Source organism: Musca domestica, unplaced genomic scaffold (assembly GCF_030504385.1).
Source record: "Musca domestica strain aabys unplaced genomic scaffold, Musca_domestica.polishedcontigs.V.1.1 34, whole genome shotgun sequence".
Taxonomy (NCBI): Eukaryota; Metazoa; Arthropoda; class Insecta; order Diptera; family Muscidae; genus Musca; species Musca domestica.
The window spans coordinates 4,109,690-4,124,135 of NW_026712313.1; the positions used below are offsets into that span (position 1 = coordinate 4,109,690).

General features: G+C 35.0%; 4 protein-coding genes across 4 annotated transcripts; 3 read left to right on the top strand and 1 right to left on the bottom strand.

Annotated features, from left to right (window-relative positions):
• Positions 1–255: 255 nt before the first annotated feature.
• Positions 256–1,427, top strand: LOC131803822 (androgen-induced gene 1 protein-like; the record flags this gene model as incomplete). The annotated part of the gene is made up of 2 exons (XM_059125538.1): positions 256–497; positions 610–1,427. Coding segments are annotated over 2 exons (567 nt in total), but the record flags the coding sequence as incomplete, so codon positions are not given.
• Positions 1,428–4,955: 3,528 nt separating this feature from the next.
• On the top strand, positions 4,956–5,529 carry LOC101899701 (protein PET117 homolog, mitochondrial). Its single transcript, XM_005186377.4, has 2 exons — positions 4,956–5,162; positions 5,229–5,529. Exons 1-2 carry the CDS (start codon positions 5,071–5,073, stop codon positions 5,380–5,382), a joined length of 246 nt encoding a protein of 81 aa, XP_005186434.1. The 5' UTR covers positions 4,956–5,070; the 3' UTR covers positions 5,383–5,529.
• A 6-nt stretch (positions 5,530–5,535) lies between these two features.
• On the bottom strand, positions 5,536–6,787 carry LOC101899544 (splicing factor U2af 38 kDa subunit). Its single transcript, XM_005186376.4, has 3 exons — positions 6,543–6,787; positions 5,934–6,443; positions 5,536–5,868 (listed from the first exon to the last, which is right to left on the bottom strand). The coding sequence occupies exons 1-3, from the start codon at positions 6,584–6,586 to the stop codon at positions 5,751–5,753; spliced, it is 672 nt and encodes a 223-aa protein (XP_005186433.2). The 5' UTR covers positions 6,587–6,787; the 3' UTR covers positions 5,536–5,750.
• Positions 6,788–7,702: 915 nt separating this feature from the next.
• Positions 7,703–12,924, top strand: LOC101899370 (stress-induced-phosphoprotein 1). The gene is made up of 4 exons (XM_005186375.4): positions 7,703–7,878; positions 8,066–8,348; positions 9,066–10,182; positions 12,064–12,924. The coding sequence occupies exons 1-4, from the start codon at positions 7,870–7,872 to the stop codon at positions 12,134–12,136; spliced, it is 1,482 nt and encodes a 493-aa protein (XP_005186432.2). The 5' UTR covers positions 7,703–7,869; the 3' UTR covers positions 12,137–12,924.
• The last annotated feature ends 1,522 nt before the right edge of the window (positions 12,925–14,446 follow it).

Here is a 14,446-nt window from a genome sequence, read left to right on the forward strand (position 1 = left end):
GGTGGATCCGCGTCTAGTCCGGGTTTTTAACCCGGACTTTCAGGTCAAAAATATGGGGTCCAGGTCCGTCTCCCAAGAAAAAAATAGTTTCCCGGAATCAGGGAAAAATTCCTACCACTAGAAAATTTAAAAAAAATTGAAGATTTTTTACTGAACTAGAGTTAAGCCTTGGAACTTTACCCAAACTTAAAAAATTTTGAACATTTTTTTGGTTTATTCATCTACACAATATTGTCTTTCTCCTAAAATCTGCTTTATTTTCTGCCTTCTTTTCAGATCATTCAAGCTTTATATTATACCATTTCGTTGGTAAATGATTTCGTTGGCAGCAATGAGGTAATGCCCAAGAAAACACCATTGATTCGAAAAATTAAGGATTACATGATGACCACATTTGCTTTCCCCATTGCACTAAATGTTGGCATTACCTTCTGGGGTCTGTATGCTGTCGATCGTGAATTGGTCTTCCCACGGGTCTTGGATGCTGTATTCCCAAGGTATGTGCATGTTGTATTATGAATGGAAATTATTTTGGCTCATATTATTTCCCAGAACCTCTTCATAAATAACATTATTGATCATTTTTCTTTTCTACTTCTTTTTTTCCAGCTGGCTTAACCACATTATGCACACCAATATTGTTGTGTTCATTGTCTTGGAAATGTTTATCTCCTTCCGTTCTTATCCATCACGTTTCAAAGGTCTGGCCGGCTTATCGGCCTTTATGTTGGCCTACTTGGTGTGGTTGCATGTGATTAAGCACTATTCGGGCGTTTGGGTATATCCCGTCTTGGAAGTTCTACAATTGCCACAACGTATTGTATTCTTTATCGGTTCATTGGTATTTACATTGGGTCTCTATATGTTTGGCGAGGTATTGAACAATTTGGTCTGGTCGAAAGAACTTAAAATGGCTCAACGTAAACACAAGTAAATTTGTGGTGGAGTGTCAAAATAAAATCCAATAACACAACAAAACCAAATACCCTAACAACACTTCATTTCACTAACTTTTAGAATTACTTCTAATAACGATCTGATTACAAAAAAAGAAAAAGAAAACTGAGAATGAATAAATTAATTAAATACACGTAATATTGTTCTTATGATAATTCTAAACCAGATTTTTAAATGCTAATGTTTTTTTGTTGTTTTTGTGAAATAATATACATAAAGGCATGCTATAATTATCTCTATAAATATTTATATATATATTCCAAAGTATATAATTACAATAAGACAACACACACAAAAACAAAAAAAAAGAAACTTAACACAAAGAAGTAAAGCAAAATACTTGAACAATTAAAGATAATAATATTAACTAAATACTATTATAAAAGGTCAAGCAAAATGATACAAAAACCGAAATTTAAAAAATAAATATTTGTGAATGCCTTTAGTTCTAGAAGGCTTTTATATAGAAACATAGCATTTTATTCTTTAATTCTGTTCTCTTTCTGTTAACTTATTTAGTCAACTAGTATTTATTAATAATCATAATAAAAAAAAAAACAGGAAACCAACAAAACACAACACAACAAATTAAAAAGTGTAAAATTCAAATGATAGATGTAAAACACGTTTTAAACACATTTTTCTCAGTCTATCACAAATTTTGTCATATCAAGTGCACGAGTAAAAAAAGCTAGGAAAACAAAACAATTTGACAATTGATCACCAGAAAACATCATAAGTTAATAATACTACGAGGAAACCTATTAAAAAATATTTCAATGAAAAAATTAATAATAAAAAAAAACAAAATCACAATAGTATAACTCCCAGATGTTATTTTAAGGAGATTAAAGGTAGGTAGCAAGGTTTAATGTACATATTTGTAGACGAATTCATGGAAATATTGATGGAAATTAATTTGACTGTGTACAATTTTAGCTTGATTACATTTAAAATAGCGATAGAAACAGCTAAGTATCGAATGTTAAAGTGGGAGTATATAGAAGAATATATATCTAGCGAAGACTCGCTTCTTCGTAAAAGAACCAAGTACTTTATGTTGACCAAGTTCAAATTATTGCCTTAGATTGAAATCAGACAATCTAAACTTCTTTGTTCTTTTGGGATAAGGCCAGGAAAAAATTCTCTTATTATACCCTCCACCACAGTATGGAAGGTATATTATGTTTGTCATTCCGTTTGTAATACCTCAAAATATACATTTTAGACCCCACAAAGTATATATATTCTTTATAAGCATAAAATTCTATGTCGATTTAGCGTCCATGCAGGTACACGCCTTCGTATAGCGCCCATATAATGGTACCTCCCTATATTCGGTATTTTGATGGTTTTAGCTACATTATTAGCCGTATTTTTTCTAGTTTCGCTTATGACAAAATTTGCCTATGCAGGTCCACGTCGTCGTATACATACGGATTTTATTTATTTTTTTGAAAATTGCCAATTTCGTTCCAAATGGTGGAGAATATTCATAGTTCGGCCGGGTCGAAATAACAGCTTGGTTTCAAAATAATAACCAATTAAGCCATAGGTAGCGAAAAAATTGGACCCATAACCTTCCTATTCCAATTTAATCAATGTCGGGAAAAGAACAAGCTAGATACAGTTATATGAGGGCTATACAAAAACGTAGACCTATACCTACATTGTTTCAGAGCTAAAACCTATTATGACCTACAAACAACAATTTTTAGACAAATCCGTGAAAAAAATGCGCAAAAATCATAAAAATGCCGAATATCGTGAGGTAAAGTTATATTGGGGCTACACAAAAACGTAGACTTATACCTACAATGTTTCCACACCGGAGCTAGAACCCATTATAACTTACAAATACCAAGTTTTAGACAAATCCGTGAAGAAAATGTGGCGAAAATCATCAAAATACCGAATATCGGGAGGTACCGTTTTATGGCGGCTACACCAAAACGTACACATATATATTTAATTTTCAATACCCACCATCCTAGACCCAATACAAATAGGTTGGCTGTATCGTGATTTCAAAAGACAGGCAGATGGACGGACGTCATTAAATTGACTTAGAATTTTATGCTGATCATGTATATATATACTTTATGGCTACGACGAATATCATCCCTATATATTCGTCGTAGCCAAATGACAAAGTTAATATATCCTCCTTTTCAAGTTGGAGGGTATAAAAATCTATTTAAAAAATATTGATCACACTATACATGTCCTTCTTCTTGTTGTATTTGATCTAGAAGCAAAGTTGAATCTGGAACCAAATTGGGGACTAATTTTTCTTTTAAAGGGTGCTCCTTGAAGCTATTATCTTTATGGCAATATTGATTTAAACAGCTAACTCACGTTCTTTTAACGTTTCGACAAAAAGCCCATATACGATACACATTCTCGCAGAAAAAAAAATCTAATGTATCTAAGTATAAATAAAATAATCTAAGGTATTTTTCAAGTGTAACCCTAAGTTTTATGAATGTTGAAGCCAGTCAATATGATTGCGGTTTAAGATCCCTGCTCCCATTGAAATAGATATTTTTTTGGCATTTTTTGTAAATTTCACATAGAAAGAGTACGTTCCTATTCAAAGCCTGCCCACATGTTCATACTCCTAGTGAATAGAAAAAACCTCAAAGACAGTTTATGGGTTGGCAGCCCTCGAGGCAAAAAATTATTGATAAAGCCAATCTATTGTCGTCCTTGCAATTGGCACGATTCAGCTATCTTATTTCAATCCCAAGCCTTACAACTAACCCCATCTGCAAAATAATCATGGGAGTACGATTTGCTATATCAGCCAGGACGTATTTTTCATCGTCCGTTTCTTCATAATAATAAATAATGTATCGTACAACTTACCGAATTTCCTTTTTTCCTAAGGCCCTGGGAAAGCATGCTACCGATTCCTTACACAATTTACACATTTTTTTTCCAATCAAATCAGTACCGGGCATGCAACGCTTTCAAACTGTTTGCCACATTGGTTTATTATAATTTCACTACACACACACGAAATAAATTGATTTAAGTTTTTCTTTTTTCACTTCAAACACACGAAATAAATTGGTAATGGTTTTACATTCAAATGTCTTCTTAAACTTAAACAACAAATTTGTCTTTTTATTCGACGCAACAATATTCCCGCTTATTTTTGCACACAACAAGAAAAAATTACTAACGGTGTCTTGTTTAAGTGATAGCCATTTTTTAAGGATGACAGTTAATAAGAAGAAGAATTTATAGGGGTGCCACTTCGTTACAAAACAATAAAGGTTACATAAACTTCACATTTATAACTCGGGTTTTCGGTGTGAAGGGAAAACAATAATGAAGTATCAATTTATTTCCAACTTTCTTTCCCTATCATTGAGTTTTTCTATGAAGAAAGCGGAGGGTAAATCAATAATAACTGAGAGATTATGATGAAAGTAAAAAGGGGAGTTCACACAAATGCCATATTAATAAAAATGAGAAATATACAGCACATCAAGGCTCGGGAACATTGATATGGCAGCATTTTTTAAATGTTTTGTCAAAATAAGTAGATTTTTATATTTTTTATTATGCGACGTCAATCGGAGGTTATAATGAAATTCGTTTATCAAAATTTTCCAATAATTTTGCATTTTGTAATTGCGCCAATGAAAAGCTCTTTTTCTGTTAATAAAAAATACAGAAAAAAACTCACATAAGAAACTTACACAGTAAATATACATGGCAACTCTCAAAAACATATGGCAAATGATGAATACGGGTATATACATCATCATTTATGAACGTGGACTTTCAAATAATGAAAAAGTTTCATAAAAATAAATTGGTTTATAAATTTATTTTTGTACTAAAGATTCCGAAAATTTTATAAAATGTGTTTTTCAAAACATTTAACTAATTTCCATAACTTTCCATTCAAAATACTGCATTCGGAATTTGTTGACTATTCATTGCCTTGATGTTGGGGCTACCATTATTATTGTACCACATATATGACATTTAGTTGAATGTTTTTGTTTTGCATAACCTTTCAAAAGTGATTAGATTTTTAACTTCATCCATGTAGATATTTGTTCTGAAATTAATTTAAGTATTATTATCTTGTACAACATGTCTCTGGCCTCAAAAGTTACATTGGCGGTTTCCTTTGTCGTTTCCGGTGGAATTATTGGTTATGTTCATTTAAAACAGACGACTGACAGGTCTGTTCAAAGTAGTCTAGCATTAATTTGTAAAAGTGTAACAACAAATTTTCTATATTTTTACAGGGAAAAGCTACACGAGGGTGTAGTGCGGGATGTGGAAAGGCAACAACGCCGGAAAATGGAAAACACCTATACGCTGCAGAAACAAATTGATTTGACCAAACAATTGAAACAAATGCAAACGCAGGAGGGTGATGTGAATACAACAGGCACGTAGGCCCTACGATAGGAATATTTGTTATTGTTAATTTAAGAGACAATTTCTCATTGTTTAACATCCTGAAAGGATGTGATGTCACTGGCAATGTTGTAAATCTGGTTATCTTAATAAAAATCATATAAACTAGTATTTTCAAAAGATAAACCCCCCTTTCTTTTTGTGAAACTAAAAAGGTCTTTATTACGTTCTTTTACACAGATAGCTATATATATATATTGAAACATATAAGAATTGAGTTCTTTTTTCGGGTGGTTAACTTAATCGTTAGTGCTGGGTTGAGGAAATCCTTCCCTTCCAAGGGATCATGAAATAATAGTAACCTCTAGAAAATCTAATCCATATTGTTGATTCAGCGGAAGATTCAATCAGTAACGTCCTCTACGGCTGTCCCTCTCACGGTCACGGCGCTCACGGGAGCGGGAACGTCTGCGGCGTGGTGAACGTGAGCGCGAACGGGAACGGCGTCTACGTGAATACAAATATCTAAAACGAAAAAACAACATATACAATTAAGTCACCCATGACAAAGTGAGATACTTGGCACATACCTGCGCAACTCTCGAGAAATTGGTTTCAAGTGCATAAAATTGCAAAACCCGGAACGAGTACATTCACCCATTTCATATTGGCGGCAACAGGCTTCACGAAAATCAGTTACCGGTGACAATTCTGAGTACACCGGTCGCCCACCAAACCATCTGTTATTTAAATCATTGGCCGCCTTCTCAGCATCGGCCTCCTGGCGAAATTTAATATACACATTACCAACCAAGTGATCACCCAAATTGTCGCAAACATTAATTTCCTCAATTTCACCATATTTATCTTCACATTCAACAAACACATCTTCAAAGAAATTATCATAATGCTCTTGCATTTCTTCGTCCGAAACATTTTTCACCAAATGCGAGCCATCTGCGGATTTGGCAGAATTTTGTGGATTAACATAGAGGTTCTGCAGCAATACAGTTTGTGAAAATGTGGGTTTATTGTGTATACGCGAACAGCGATCTCCATGGCGGCAAGCACCGATTTTAAAGTAAAAAGAACAATTTACTCTGCAAAAAAAGAAACACAAAATATTTAAAACATAACTCAATGATGGCGACAATACTAAGCTCCCTTTTTATCGCGACTACTACTACTTCAATACATACTTGTCTTTTTCTGTGCCAAAAATGGACGCCAAATACTCAGCCATGTTGTTGTTGTTTCTATCCCGCCGGTAAGCAAGGAATTATATATTGTACACCGAATCAAGAATAAAAGCCTTTGGAGTTCTACAGGTTGAAATTACGTGAAAATTTAATAAAACTTATTTTTTTTCTTCTGCTGGTCGGTTTTTTTTGTTCCGATTTCAACAAACACACGCCGTTATAGGGTTCTATAAATTAATAGTTGACTAATCGAACTACATCATATCGACAATCGATGTTTTTATTTTGGCCGCCGTCGAAACAGCTGTATATTAATGTAGTTAGTGGTCGTCGCAACTACTAATCGAATGGTCGCCTACGTTACGTGAATGTATTTAGAAGGGTGATGTTTTAAGGCAATAGGCAAGTTTGTCAAAAAAAAAAAACACGACACATAGAATTTACAAAAAATGCCAGAAATCTTTGTTTGCATTGATAGTACGGTCCGTATAATTAATGTCTGATAATTATTTCATTTTAATTTTGGCTTACTCTTTTCAAAGTTTCGGCCGGTATCTCATGAATAAGTGCTTCAATGTTATCCTCCAATGCGTCAATTGTCGTTAAGGCGTCAAATCGCCCGATTTATGGACCAATTCACCGTTCACGGGCATGAAATAAAATATCCACCGAACTCGCCCCTCAATAACTCCATTATAAAAGTAAGAGTGCATAAGTGGTCCAGGCATATTATTGTCAAATTATAAGGGGAAACGACGGCAGGATTCGAATGCGACTCTGCCACCCCTTTATAATATGTAACACGGTAGCGCTCACCATTCACAGTTACGTCTGTGTAGAAGTACGACCCAATGGTGCATTTGTTGCTATTTTTGGATTCATTGGTAGCTTTGCAATGCCTTCTCTACAAAATTGTTTCTATTTTATTATCTTTGAGTAACATTTCGGTAGGGATGGAAATTTTTGGGTGTAGATATAAATTAATTAGAATAAATAAAACTTTTACGCAATCGTTTCGTTTTTGCCCATTAAATTTGCTTGAATGCGTCAAAAGCTACAAACGCTTTCATTGTGTACCATCATTGTTGTTAATGACATCGTGGGCGATTTAACAGACAGCCTGTGAACCCCCTTTTACGATGACTCTTTTAGTGATGCCTAATCAAATGTCAAATGAATTCTAGATAGTTCCAGTGTTTTGTGCAAAAAAATTGAAAAGCAACGTTAATTTGCTTACCTTTAGCTATTTTCTCGAAAAAGTTAAAACAATTACATTGAAATAGCTGATATCTTGGAAGATAAAACAAAGAAACAAAAATAAAATAACATGGACAAGGTAAGGTTTACGAGAAATTATTGCAAATAACTTAAATTCCTTAAAACATTCTCTCCTAGAATATTCCTTCCTCTCTGACTTGAAAAAAAAACCACACACACATTCATTACCACATAACTCTAAATGTCATCGCAATGAAATTGATGAATTGCTCCTTTTTTATTTTGTTGTTCGTTCGTTTATATAGGTAAATGAACTCAAGGAAAAGGGCAACAAGGCTTTAAATGCTGAGAAATTTGATGAAGCTGTTGCCGCCTATACAGAGGCCATAGCATTGGATGGTAAAAATCATGTTTTATACAGTAATCGATCAGCGGCATATGCGAAGGCCGGTAAATTTGCCGAAGCTTTGGAAGATGCTGAACAGACAATCAAATTGAATCCAACATGGGCAAAAGGATATTCGCGTAAAGGTGCAGCAGCAGCTGGTTTGGGAGATTACATGAAGGCATTCGAAGCCTACAATGAAGGTAAGAAAGTGACAGATGGATTAGCGATGCAGATAATGATGGAACAATCAAAACAGCGACATAGTCTAAATGAACTTTGCTGCAAATCGGTGTTTTTGTAGGGTGTGTGAAAGATAAACATAACCTTATTTTTTTTGCAAAAGATTCGTTTTGTTGAACAAAACAATGTGGATGCCAGATTGTGTAGCTTAGTTTTTGGTATGATTCATGTGAAATGTGCATGTCGTTATTTTGATATGAAAATGCGGTTTTATTTTACATTTAATGTATATTTCATGTTATTTGGAAATCATGGGGTAATTTCTGGAATTCGATAACGGAGAAAAGTTGATCGGGAAACAACTGAGGAGGTGTAACTATAACAATAAGTTCATAGCAGTTTCTACGAAATTTTCGAAAGTGTCATTCCCATATTCTAATTTATTTTAATAGGATGCGAACATTTGGTCCTAAATGGTTAACCAATTTTTAGGAAGTTTTAAGTTCGTTGGTGTAGAAAAGGAGGAGGTATTGTAAATGAAGGAGTACGAGTTTTTTATGTTGAGCATTTAATAACATTTAAAAATTAGTTGCTTGCCTGCTAATAAGCACCCCTTACACCACACCCCGAATTGTAATACGGAAAATTCTAGGTCTCAAATTTATATTTTCCTATATTATTCCCATTATCTTACGCATTTTGTAAACCATCTAACTGGTTATTTTTTTGTTTTACAGGTCTCAAGCATGATCCACAAAACGCTGTACTCCTACAGGGACGTCAAGAAATTACGGCAGCTGTACTGCAACACATGCAAGGCATGAACACTCCCATGGATGTCGATCCACCATCTTCCAACACCAGCTCTACCTCGACAAGTTCCAAACCAGCCGAGCCATCAAAGCCAGCAGAGAAACCCAAACCAGCTGAACCCAATCCCGATGAAATGACCGAAGAGGAACGCAAAAAATATTTCGCCAAAAAAGAAAAGGAAGCCGGCAATGCAGCCTATAAGAAAAAAGAATTCGATGTAGCCCTAAAACACTATAATGCCGCCTTAGAATTGGATCCTACAGATATTACATTCTACAACAATATTGCCGCTGTCTACTTCGAACGCAAAGAATACGAAGAATGTATTAAGACCTGTGAGAAGGGTATTGAAATCGGTCGTGAGAATCGAGCTGATTTCAAATTGATTGGCAAAGCATTTGCCCGAATTGGCAACTCATATCGCAAATTGGAAGATTATCACAAGGCCAAGACGTATTACGAAAAAGCCATGTCCGAACATCGTACACCGGAAGTGAAAACTTCGTTGAGCGAAGTTGAAAGTAAAATTAAGGATATGGAACGTAAAGCCTACATTGATCCAGCCAAAGCCGAAGAGGAAAAAGAGAAGGGCAATGAATTGTTCAAGAAGGGAGATTACAGCACTGCCATTAAACACTATTCGGAAGCAATCAGACGTAATCCAGATGATCCCAAACTGTACAGTAATCGTGCAGCGTGCTATACCAAATTGGCTGCTTTCGATTTGGGCCTAAAAGACTGTGAAACATGCATTAAATTGGATGATAAATTTATTAAGGCTTACATTCGCAAGGGTAAAATTTTGCAGGGCATGCAAAAGACATCAAAGGCTTCGTCGGCTTATCAAAAGGCCCTCGAATTGGATCCCAACAATGCCGAAGCCCTGGAAGGTTATCGAACCTGTGCATTGAATCTTCAACGCAATCCCCAAGAAGTCCTTAAGAATGCCATGAACGATCCCGAAGTCCAACAGATCCTTAAAGATCCAGCTATGCGTTTGATTCTGGAACAAATGCAAAACGATCCTAATGCTGTTAAAGAGTAAGTGTTGATGAGTAAAACAAAACGTGAAGTAAGAAAATTTTTGCCTAGTTAGCATGAGAAAATTTAGGGAGGAAATGGGGCGAAGATCTTTAAATAGAGTTCAACTCTAGTTGTACCCTCATAGGTTTATGGGCTATGTCAAAACGTGTTCTTATCTAAAACTATAAAAAATATGTAAGATTATACCTATAGCCTGAAATCGGGCTGCACCATTATATGGGAGCAATGTCGACACCCTTTTTAATTTTTTTTTGGAGGCTTCAAATTCCTTAAGCAGTATCGGACAGTCAGAGGTCAGGGGGAATGTTTCGTTTTAAATACTCGATTGCCAATGATCCTTAGATCCTCAGCCAAATCTCGGTGCTGTGGTCCCCACATAAAGGTGTTATGCTACCACGCGCCCATCAGTGTTACAGATTTTTTAGTCAGGGTACCGACTGTATTCGTGCTAAGCTTTGTCATGCCAGGCCGCCTCATCGAATATTAGATTTATTTAGTGAGTCCTTACCATACCTTCACAAGACTATGACGTATGAAAAACATAACTTACAAAACCCCACCAAACAATAACCAATCCTATTTGGACTGATGCTGGTGTGGACGCCTTTGACACCCTTCGTTAACAAGGCACAAGTCCGAAGTTTAACTCCATCTCAAAAAAAAAAAAAAAAAAAAAAAAAAAAGAGGACAGAGCGGGGTCCCCATTGATAATATTGAAGTGGCGATGATCTCTTTTGACACCAAGAGCACCAAACCCAAGGAGATAAGGAATAAAAGGGTATATCGGCGAGCAGTAAAAGACTACTGTAGTCGATCTAAGCTCACTGATAAGTAGTTGAAGTTTATTAGAACGAACCTGACGCCCGTTAGGGGTTCGAGATGACATATTATAACGCAACACTCTAAAGCAGTATCCCCACATGCAGAACAGTGGTGAAACCAGTTAAGAACTCAAAAAAAGGACACATTTGGAAATGTGGTATCGAAGAAACTGTAACCAAGAAGTCTTTGAAAAAAGTCTCTGATGTGTCAGATCTGGAGGGTACTACCCACCAAATCTAGGGAAGTCGGAACCGAAGGCCACTAAAAAGGCTGCGAGGTAGAAAAGGAAATCGAAACCTGCTAAACCCTTGAAATTGATTCTGCCGAGCCCATCTCATGATTCATCGATGCAAACAGTTGAAACGGAGAAGGTGGCGAAACAACAGGTGGACAGGGCAGAATCAACTGCAGGGAGTGGTCATAAAGGTATCGCAAAACAATTTGTATTGAGTCTAGATGGTTGGTATTGAAAATGAGATATATCGGTCCAAGTTTTGTTATAACCGCCATATAACGGTACTTCCTGATATTTAGTACTTGAAAGATTTTCGCCACATTTTTTCACGGATTTATCTTAAAATGTGAATTTGTGGGTAATAATGGGTTAAAGCTCCGGTGGCGAAACATTGTATGCATAGGTACACGTTTTCGTATAGCCCCCCATATAACGGTACCACCGGATATTCAGTATTTTGGTGATTTTTGCCACATTTTTCTACGGATCTGTCTAAAAATTGGTAATTGTAGTTCATAATGGGTTCTAGCTCCGGTGGTAGAACATTGAATATTCAGGTCCACGTTTTCTTAAAGCGCACATATAACGATACCCACTTTTGGTATGACCCCCATATAACGTCCTCACCCAGTTTATGGTATTTGTGTTTCAAAGTGGAACACGTTAAAATTCAGATACTTTTATATGAAAATGCTTTCTTTAGCCAATGGTGGGGGGTTCGGCCCGGCCGAACTTAATGTTTTTTACTTGTTTATTTCTTTTCTTATCATAAATGAATAAAACTAAACCTCACCAATTTCTCCCGTTTTTTTTTTTTTCAGGCATTTACAAAATCCAGCGATAGCCGATAAAATCATGAAACTCATGGAATCTGGTATCATACAAATCCATTAGAATTTACAAAAATAAAACAAAAATATATAAAATGCTCCAAACAAGTTATGGAATTATTAGAGTAAAACAACTTTTCGCCAGTTCATTTCATTCATTCATTCTACATTCGTCAAACATATGGCCATAGCAAAATTCTCCAAGAAACTTTTTATACAATTCCTTCCTATTGATTGGGTCGAAGCTGATTACAAACGGAGAATGTGTTAGACCGCGGCAGTCTTTCCATGCATATTAAATCATTATTTACATTTAATTAAATGTGGGTTCAACATTAAGATTATCGTTTGACAACAATTTGTGTCAAATCTGGGTTGTTTTCCTCTCTCCCCCTCCTAGCAGAGATTTTTCACTAAAAGTTTGGAGGTTTCATTTCAATTGAATTAAATTCTATAGTTTTATGTATAGAATCCTGTGTTAACTACCACAACAATTTGTTTAGGGCTTTCTGTTATTTTTTTATTAATTATTATTTTTTTTTTATTTCAAATAAAATGTAATGTTTACTACTCTCTTTTTTTAATAAAAAGAAATTATTTTTTCCACAACTCTTGCAACCAACATACCTAAGCTTAAACAAATAACAACAATATATTGAAAGCATACAAACCATACTGCTTTAAACAAAAGTACTACAAGAAAAATTTACTTAATATAGTATATTTAAAAATAAAAAAATATTTATAAAGAAACAAAGAAATAACAATATAATTGTTTACCGGAAAGAAAGAAAAACAAAAACAGCTACAAAAACATATTTCTCTTAAATAAAACCAAATTATTAAAACATAGTGTTAAATGTATTTTAATTCAGATGCAAGAAAATTGTAGGGAATTCATTTTTTTTTCTATTTTAAACAACTTAGAATGGTAAAATGAAGAAGGTATCGTCATGCAGTCATACAGGGTGAGATAAAAAAACCGCAACAAAGTCAAACGCCATAATTTTTACATTTTTTTTTAATTTTATCGAATGAAAGCAAGAAATGTCGGAAATTGCATTAAATTTTAGAGTAAGTTTAGATTTGTTCGACCACCTGTGTGATGAATGAAACCGTCACACGCTGTCCGAATGTTACTCTGCGGTATTTTGGTCCATTCCCGGCCAAACGCTTGCTTGAGGTGATCGACACTTTGGTATTTTTTCCAAAATACTCCAGACACAATAGTAAATGTAAATATATTTTTTTGTAAATGTAAACATCATGAACCAAAAACAGAAAAAAAATTCCTGATCACACAATTGAAGCCAATCGACACGCCTGAGAAGATAGGTAAGCACAGGGAAGAATTCTGGCATTTTGGATGACCATTGGAATATATTTAGCCGTAAAATGGACCACAAAAACTAACAGCACGACGGAGTGCATAAATATTGGGAAAATTGTTATAATTGAATTCGTTTATTGAACTGAAAAAAACTGAGAATACATATTTGACAACAAACATATTGATATCAAAGCCTATTAAGATTATGTTAATAATATTGGACAAAGTGTTTTATGCTAAAGTACAATATTTGATTCAATTCTCAACACTCTACCTGAATTAAATATTTCTTACATTATAATTACAAAACAATACAAGTTGGAAACTAAGCAATGCCAAAAAACTCCTTTAAAATATTCCAACTTCTGTGGAGTTACTGCCTTGGTAAAAACGTCAGCAACCATTTCTTTTGTTGAAAGATACTTCAAAGATATTTCATTGTTGTCAATTTTCTGTTTGATAAATTTGGCTTTAATATCCACATGCTTTGTCCTTGACGAATACTTGTTATTTGTAGCCACTTGTATAGCTCCTTTGTTATCACAATACAAAACCATGTTGACATTGTTGTTGGGATTGAGTTCTTTTTCTAGTCGTTTCAACCAAACAGACTCCTGTATAGCTGCAGTTATTGCCATGAACTCAGCTTCCGTTGAAGATAGTGCCACCGTTTTTTGTCTTTTTGTGGACCAGGATATTGCTGCTGATTGAAAAATAAAGACATAACCAGTTGTCGAATGGCGGTCGTCCAAACTTCCAGCCCAATCTGCATCGCAATAGCCGGTAATATCTTCTTCTAAATTTTTCTTATAGATGAGCCCTTGTTCTATAGTTCCTTTGAGATAACGCATTATTCTTTTTACAGCTTCCCAATGCGCTCTACCAGGATTTATTCCGAATCGGCTCAGGATATTCACAGCATAGTATATATCAGGGCGCGAAACCTGAGCAGCGTACAACAAGCACCCAATAGCTTCCATATACGGTGTTTTCGACATTTTTTCCTTTTCAACTTCGGTTTTAGGGGACATACTTTCGTATAAC